Here is an 8,771-nt window from a genome sequence, read left to right as displayed (position 1 = left end):
GCTTGGTGTGTCTTTATAGCGCAGAAAGTAAGCAGAGGTGGCTTACTAAGTTCATTCCCGAGGTCCAGATCCTCCCCTTCTGGTCCGACAAAACTACATCCTAGTGCTTTCTATTCAGATTAGTTCCCAAAGTGTGCGTGTCTCTGGGCTTTTTTCATCCAAGAATAATGCACTTTACTTCCACGTCACGCATTCATAAACACTGGGCTTGAAGATAAAAAAAAAAAAAATTAAAAAAAAACTTGTCACCTCTTAAGGACCAACAGCTATCCGGAATATTATCGACTGCCCGAAAAAGTCTCAATTAGGCTGTGCCAAATCTTTGAACTGTACTTTGGTGTTTGCCGCTTTCGGCGCTGATCTGGAATCGGTTTTTAAAACGAACAGGTTGAGTTTGTTCCTACTTATCTGAGACGAGTTCCGGCTGCGTCAGGTCGGTAATCCACGCAGGAGTGGAGCGGTGAATCTTCTCTGAGGTGGCGCACAAACACACGGACGTTTCGCTCTTCGAGCGTCTGAGCTGCAGCGATGCTTGCGGTTTATCCTCTGAGCGCGTCATGGTCGCTGTAAAGGCAGCCACAATGATATCAAACATCCGGCCAAGAGTTTCAAAATAAAAGAGTAACCGCGTGACTGTTCTATGGCGTTGACTCAATCTGTGTGTTGACTGCAGGTGAAAAACAAAGAATGTATTTGCAATGTCTACAATACAATTGATAAACATAAAATATTCTGAACAAAACAGGAGAAATCAGAGTAAGCTACTAGGTAAATAATCCATCTTGATGAGTTTGCAAACATAAACGCAACAATTGAAAAGCCAATATTTGATCATCTGTAGGCTTACATCAGAATATTTCAGAGTTTTGTTGAGCCATTTGAGTATTTAAATCATCAGGTTAATTAATGAATGAATAAATAGATTGAAATTAATGGGGTTTAATTGATTATCTCCTCCCTTTAAGTTTATTTTTTTTAATTTTGTTTTATTTTTTTTAAACCATCATAAATAAATGTTGGTCCTTCATCTGAGCCAATCCTACCTTTCCTGTTATTGGTGGTATTTTAATGGATTAGTTTGTTGGGCTCATTCAAAAAGGCTTTTCACAATAATAATAATAATAATAATAATTTTTGGGGGGCTTTTTGGCGTTTAATGGATAGGACAGGAAAGGAGAGAGAGAGAGAGAGAGAGAGAGAGAGAGAGAGAGAGAGAAGGGGGGGAGGATGACACACAGCAAAGGGCCGCAAGTTGGAATCGAACCTGGGCCGCTGCGGTAAAGACTAGGGGTGGGAATCAGCAGAGGCCTCACGATATGATATCATCCCGATACTTATGTCACGATACAATATTATTGCGATTTTAAACATATTGCAATATTCTGCGATATATTGCAATTTATTACCTTTTTTCCAACTTTAAATTTTTCCCAATTTCAAATGATGTCCCCAAAGGACAATTTTGTCAACATTTGTTTTATCTAAAAAGATACATTTCTCTGTTTGTTCATCTCCCTTCAATTGTATTGCTGCAAAATGGGGATTGTCAGCAGACAAACTGACCAACACATATATCATAAAAGATCGATACTTGGCGTCTGTGTATCAATAAAGTATTGCCACGAAAGATATCGCGATACTATGCTGTATCGATTTTTTCCCCCACCCCTAGTAAAGACTGAGCCTTAGTACATGGGGCGCACGCTCAACCAGGTGAGCTAACAAACCTAAATGGATTAAAGTATTAATAAAGTGTGAAACCCCTCAAAATGTACAAAATAATATTGCAGGTCACTGGTGCAAGAAAATATAATAAACTGTACCCACTGGTGCCCCATCGCATGCAGCTGATGCCCTTTTTAATTATTTTTTTTTCGCCCCTGCCCCTCAGGCAGCCTGAGTCCGCCACTGGCTATCAGCATTTTCCCAAAAATGACTCTCTACACAGCATACATTCATCATTCTGTTAACACGCTAATTTAGGTACACAACAAACAAGTCCATTTATGATACAAATTATTGGAGGAAATGCTCAGCAGAATGAAGACCTTATGGCCAAGTGTAGGCTACTGATGACATTTTATTTTGAAGGTAGAATTAAAGTCTCATTTTGCATCGTTGTTTGTAACTTTGCGCACTTCAGGGACCCTGTTGAGCGCTTACGAATCCCAAGTGTACATGTAGAAAACAATACTGTATGCTGTAATGTAATGCGAAAAAGTGCCACCTTTTACTCTGTTCAACAATTCTCTATGACCTATAATAATCTTGACTTGAAGACGTTTAATAGTTTAGGTCTATACTAATTTAATCCCTGAATTGGGAGCAGCGCTGTTATTAGTGCGGTTCTTTTTGACGTCTGAGCTGACAGGAACAGAAGGATGCGGCTTAGGACAACATGGGAGAAAGGCAGGCCTCGGAGCGATGTTATTTTTAGTGACAGTACTTAAGTGCTCATATGTGAGCTGAGACTATAAATTCACCCGCTTCTCTCTCTCTCTCTCTCTCTCTCTCTCTCTGTTGCCTTTAATATTATATATCGCACAGGTGAGGCTGCTCTGCTCTACAGTATAGGAAACTATAATTGGAAGGAGTGGTGAGCGTAGGCTACATGGGAAATGTAAAATCCACGTTCTCGCAAAAAGTAGGTTTAGTAGTTGATCTCTGGAAAATAATCAGATTGGTACGCCAACAACCACGGCGGGGTTTTACAATCTTTATTATTGTCATGCACACATCTCATCCTGTTTCTGAATATACAGCCGATGGGATCCTTAAAATCTTTCTCTCTCTCTCTCTCTCTCACTCACTCACTCACTCACTCACTCACTCACTCACTCACTCACTCACACACACACACACACACACACACACACACACACACACACACACACACACACACACACACACACACACACACACACACACACACACACACACACACACAGAAACCCCATCTCTCCTAAATATACTAGCCTATCATTTTGCTGCCATCTGCTGTCCATTACTTTTTTTCTTCTGGTGTTAAAAAAAGCAATAAAAGAAAGACATGCATGACCACAGAGGGAATGAGTTCAGCAGTTTATTTGCAGTTTTATTAGAATGTGTTTACAGTTCGGCCATATGATCCCCCTTAGGAAATGAAAGTCTAAAAAAAGAACATTAGAAAACGTTATAAAATAAGTCTTACATATAGGCTACCCAGCTACTCTGTATGGTCATTGGTTGGGGAATACAGTGTGTTGGTTTGGTCACTGTACTACCATTTCTGGGTGGCACAGCAATGCAAACAAATGGGCAGGGCACACTAAGCACTTCATTTCAGTTCTGTGGTTTGTGTACAAATGAAGGACTTCACTTATAGCATCAACCTTAATATTTATGGGCTGGTAACAAACATCCGTAACAGTCTGCATCTCCAAATGCTGCCATAACGAATCAACGTAACGTTTAAATAATGTGAATCCACTCTGTGTTATGAAAATGGTGTGAAGTCACTTTGTAGCTTTTCTTCCTAATGGCTTATCTAGAGCAAAAACCTGAGTCAAAAAAGACAATTTCATAGAAAAATAACATCTCACAATATCCATTCAGCCTGGATGTTTTTCTTTATAACAGAATGTGTATAAAGAGAGCAAAAGAAAATGATGTGCTATTTTGCCATCTTAGATGCAACACTGAGCTCAGATCCTGCAAAGGTGATTATGAATCATGATTATTCTTGTGGATTATTCTTCTTTTTTGGCAAGACTGAAAAAAACTAAACAGCCTACCATACTGTCGTATTAGAGACCTCAGAGCAATGGTTTTCACAGTAAGAAAAATCAGTGGTTAGGATAAAGTGGTTTATGTTACCAAGGCAACTGTACGTGGCACGAAGGGCACAGCACTCTCTCGAATCTAGACAGTGTTTTTGTTCTGACCCCACATACACAATATTAACAGTACTTGAAATATGCACACTGGATGCATATTTTGGGCATCTTTTACCGATCTCTGAAGTAGGGTACAACATAGAGTATCCTAATTCACACTCAAGCAGCATATTACAAAACATTCATTTATGAATAGGGCATGTACAATATAGTTCTTAGTCTGTGTTTATAGTTTGAGCCATCACGAAAGCTATATACCAATTTTCACAAAAATTCATCACACAATAAATAAAATGACTGGGAAGCTGTTTTATGTAATATATAGATATACTGCATATATGATAAGTCTATATATATATATATATATATATATATATATATATATATATATATATATATATATATATATAGACTTATCATGGTGTATTACAATAAAGTAATACAGATCAGGGCTTAGCTCCAGTTAGTATAGTATTTATAATAGGTTCTGTCATTTATTTCTCTACAAATATTTACAGAATATAGATGTCACACCTGCTGTTAAAAGGGATTTGCATTATCACAATCAAATATTCAGTTATATAGAACAACATTACAAGTCAAGGCAAGTGTCCACATAAGACAAAGAGGATATTGTACAAACGTGTTACCGGCCAGATCGATGTGGTGCAGTGCAGTGCAGTGGGAACGGATGGCTGATAGTCTTGGACAGTTGCATTTTTATTGCTCAGTATCTTCATGAGGTATACATAAATGTCTTTGTACAGTAGGGCGGCACTTTAGAGAGGATTACTCTGCTAAAGCGGCGCAAAGACAGAGATGCCGAGAGGTGACTGAGAGATAGGAAGTAGGTTAAACCAAGGTGTCTGAAATACCTTGTTGTCCGGGAAACATCTATGACTAATGCTGCAAAAGTAAGGAGAGGAGTGATACATAGTGAGGGCAACAGTGCCTCTGAAAAAAAAGACAATGTTATTTTTTTTTTCCACCAGCAAAACAGACATAACTTTACCATGTTGGTGTCATTTACAAGTTGTGATATTGACATTTAACATCAGCCAGAGGTCAGCTCTAAAAAGGCACAAAGAATATGACTTCATACTGTAGATATCAAAGTGACTGAGAGAACATGTTGGTAGTGTGGGTAGCTGCAGAAAAACAAGTCGAGGTCTAACAGTGTGAGACTGACAGGATCTGATACTGCTGCATGCTCTACTTCCAGTTAAAAGTCAAAAGACAGCGCTTCTCCCTCCTGCCTGCCCTGTCCGCCTCCCGGGGCGCCTGTCACCCTCCACGACCTGAGCAAGCCTCTGCTGGCTGGGTGGGAGCCAAGGGCCTGGGAGCACCTTTACCGTGTGCCCGCCAGCTTCTGTGGCGGCCAGAGAAAGGCCTGAGATGCTGGCAGCTGACACGCTGCTGTCAGATTCAGATTCGCTGCCTCCGGACTCTAACTCATCGTCGTCCAGCTGCTCTACCGACAGTTTGGAGGCGAGGAAGGAGAAGTGCTTTCTCTGTGACACCGGATCTATCGCAGCAACGCTTCGTGAAGGCCTCTCGACACGCCAGCTTTGTGCATCGTCGTCTTGCTGATCCTCATTCAGCCCTGGCTCTCTACTGCCACCCCTGTAATCACCCCGTGGCCTCTCCTGCTCCCGGTACTCTGCTGCCATGTCCCACTTTTCATCATACATCACCTCCCAGTTTTGTTTGGGTGTGGGAAGCTTTCGCTTAAGACTTGGAATGGGTAAGAAAACATCATCGTCACTCTCCTCTATCTCTAAACTGACTCTCTCCTCTACTTCCTCCACCTTTTCCTCAACAGCAGGCACCTGATGCTCTTCCTCCTTCTCCTCAGACTCTTTACCCTCTGCCTTCCTCACCCTCTCCTCAGTTTGGCTTTCTCTGCTTTTGCTCCTCCCTCTCTCCCTCTCCCGTTTCCTTCCCCTCACTGTCCCTCTTTCTGTGTCACTATCATCATAACTCCTGAGGGCATCTCTGTGTAAACTCTGGGACTCTTTCTTTCTCCTCCTCCTCCTCCTCCTCCCCCCCTCCTCCTCTTGTCCCTGGCTTCCAGAGACCTCTCTTCCCGCTCAGAGATGGGGCTTTGTAAAGCCGGGCTTCCTCCTCCCTCTAAGCCCCGTTTTCTTCTGCTCCTTCCTGTCCCTTCCTCTTTCTCACGTCCATTTGAAGACCTGCTTCTCCTCTTCTGCTTGGAGCTGCGCCCCTTCCGCCCGGTGGAGTCTACTGCAGCCAAACCCTGCTCCTTGGGGTGATGCAGGAGGGAGGGGGGGGCGATTCTCTGCTCACGGCCTGGACACACATTACATGGAGAGAGGGGGTTGGAGAGAGGAGGAGAAAACAGACTGAATAGGCAGGTAAAAGAGAGGAAAAGCAAAATCTCTGGCAGAGAGCATTATGTAATCTGTTATTAAGGAGCTCTGAAATCCAGAAATGTTTTTTTGTCAGTGCATTTGGTCAGCTTGTGTAACAACAACTGCTTTTCTATTTTAGTGCAACCTTCAGATAACCCTTCATTTGAAATATGGCACACATCTTATCAGTATGCGCCATAATAGTGTCATTGGTACCATTCTTTTTGGTAAATAATTCAGGGTGCTTACAAATTGTGAAGCTGGTGCAGCCTGTTCAGAGGTAGGTTTGAGGGAAACTAAATTGGGCAAGAAATCAGTATAATATTGTACATTCCTACAGCATCACTTAAGTTGATAATAAAGATGATCTTATAAGAAGGAGGTCCAACACACAGGCTGGGATGTATGCTTCACTACGAGTGAAGACAGCTGTGGTGACTGAGTAGAGGAATGTACAGTAGAGAGACAGAAAATGGGAGAACTAACAGGAACCATTACCAACCGCGTATTCTCTGTCCGTCCAATGACATAGAAGCAAGGCTCGCCTAGTTTGGAGTTGGTCATACATAGAGACAAACTGGAGAGCTCCACTGAGAGAGAGAGAGAGAAAAGGAGAAGAAAAGAAAGGAGAGGAATGTTTGGGAGAAAAAAAGGAAAACCAAGACAGGCCAAATCCAGAGGGAAAATGTGGTGTGGGAATGTCAAAAGCAGAAAAAAAGAGGATCAGATGGGTTAAAAAGGTAGGAAACCCCACAAAAGAAAAAGAAAGAGTAAAAAGGTAAAAGTATGTTAGTTAGAATCAGTCCCACAGGTAAAGAAGAAAAAACACACCCAAGACAAATGCATCACATGCAAAAGACACAAGGTTCCAAGTTTTTGAATGTCTTGAATTTGAAATATCATATACAGTGCTAAGCATAAGTGAATACACCCATGCTAAAGTTGACTAAAAAAAAGGAATTAAAAAATCGTCTTTTGGAAATTGATCTTAATACCTTAATTAAAAAAATGAGGAAAAATCCAACCTTTAAGGACACAAATTTTCTTTGTGAATGAATAATGTATCGTAAATAAATAAATGTTCTTCTTTAAAATACAGGGGGCATAAGTATACACACCCCTATGTTAAATTCCCATAGAAGCAGGCAGATTTTTATGTTTAAAGGCCAGTTATTTCATGGATCCAGGATACTATGCATCCTGATAAAGTTCCCTTGGCCTATGGAATTAAAATAGCCCCACATCATCACATGTCCTTCACCATACCTAGAGATTGGCATGGGCTACTTTCCATAAAATCATCTCTCAATGCGAATCAAAGCAGCTATTAGGCTAACTGACATAAAACCATGCCAATCTCTAGGTATGGTGAAGGGTATGTGATGATGTGGGGCTATTTTAATAAAAAACGCTAGGGGAACTTTATCAGGATGCATAATATCCTGGATCCATGAAATAACTGGCCTTTAAAAATAAAAAATCTGCCTGCCTCTATGGGAATTTAACATACAGGTGTGTATACTTATGCCCCTGTATTCTAAGGAAGAAAATTTATGTATTTACTTACTTAAAGGTTGGAGTTTTCTTCATTTTTTTAATTAAGACATTAAGATCAATTTCCAAAAGATGATTTTTTTATTCCTCTTTTTAGTCAACTTTAGCATGGGTGTATTCAGTTATGCTTAGCAGTGTATTTCCATGCTTAGAATATTTCCTGTAAACACAAGGTGGTAACATCCCTGAAATATCCTCCCACTGTGTCTCACCATAGTCAGGCACATAGCCGTTTCCTCTCTTGAGGACCAGGTGGATGCGGTGGCCTCCTCTGCGGATCTGCTCCACCGCCTGGCTGTGGGTCATCCCTGCTGTACTGTCCCCATTGATCTCCACAAGCTGATCGCTCACCTGCAGCCCCAAACACACAAACACAACGCCCAAGGCATTAAATATGTAAATATGTATTATCTCGTACAAATAACGGAATATTCTGTAATATAAACCTGTAGTCTATATCCAAGACGTTCCACTTTCGGGATTGCTCCGTCGCCGACGGATATTCCACCGAATATTCCGCCGGATGTCACTCTTTTCGGCCGGGTGTCCGTTAACTTTTGCTTTCTTTGTGTTGTATTTCTAAACTCCGGTGGATTTATGAGGACTATGGTTCTGCAGGGTAAATCCAGACAGCTAGCTAGACTATCTGTCCAATCTGAGTTTTCTCTTGCACAACTAAAACAACTTTTAAACGTACACAGCCAAGGCTATTTTGCAGAGGCACCGTGGCTCCGCTGCCCGGAGCTTAGCACCGCCCATGACAATTGTGATTGGTTTAAAGAAATGCCAATAAACCAGAGCACGTTTTTCTCCCATCCTGGAATGCTGTGTGGACTAGTCAGACCCTCCGCAGCAGCACTGTGGAGGAAGGTCTGGGAAAGCGAGACTAATAAACCTGTAACAGTAACTACGATACAGCAGACATTTTGACTTATCATGGCAGGAAATGTACAATGACTTTGTCCCAGTG

The 8,771-nt window shown here is 41.4% G+C and overlaps 1 protein-coding gene across 4 annotated transcripts in view; it reads right to left on the bottom strand.

The window, feature by feature from the left end:
- Positions 1 to 4,571: 4,571 nt before the first annotated feature.
- LOC120558783 (membrane-associated guanylate kinase, WW and PDZ domain-containing protein 2) overlaps positions 4,572 to 8,771 on the bottom strand; it is a 43,119-nt gene continuing 38,919 nt past the window's right edge. The window contains exons 15-17 of one of the 4 annotated variants that reach the window (XM_039800026.1): positions 8,014 to 8,152; positions 6,734 to 6,837; positions 5,992 to 6,185 (exon numbers count right to left, since the gene is read on the bottom strand). In XM_039800026.1, the coding sequence (XP_039655960.1) occupies positions 6,117 to 6,185; positions 6,734 to 6,837; positions 8,014 to 8,152 (312 nt within the window). In that variant the 3' untranslated portion in view covers positions 5,992 to 6,116. Of the gene's footprint in view, positions 6,838 to 8,013; positions 8,153 to 8,771 lie in introns of all 4 variants that reach the window. The other 3 variants (XM_039800027.1, XM_039800024.1, XM_039800025.1) reach the window with 3 other exon arrangements.

Source organism: Perca fluviatilis, chromosome 5 (genome assembly GCF_010015445.1).
Source record: "Perca fluviatilis chromosome 5, GENO_Pfluv_1.0, whole genome shotgun sequence".
Lineage (NCBI taxonomy): Eukaryota > Metazoa > Chordata > Actinopteri > Perciformes > Percidae > Perca > Perca fluviatilis.
This window is presented reverse-complemented; position numbering and strand designations above follow the sequence as displayed.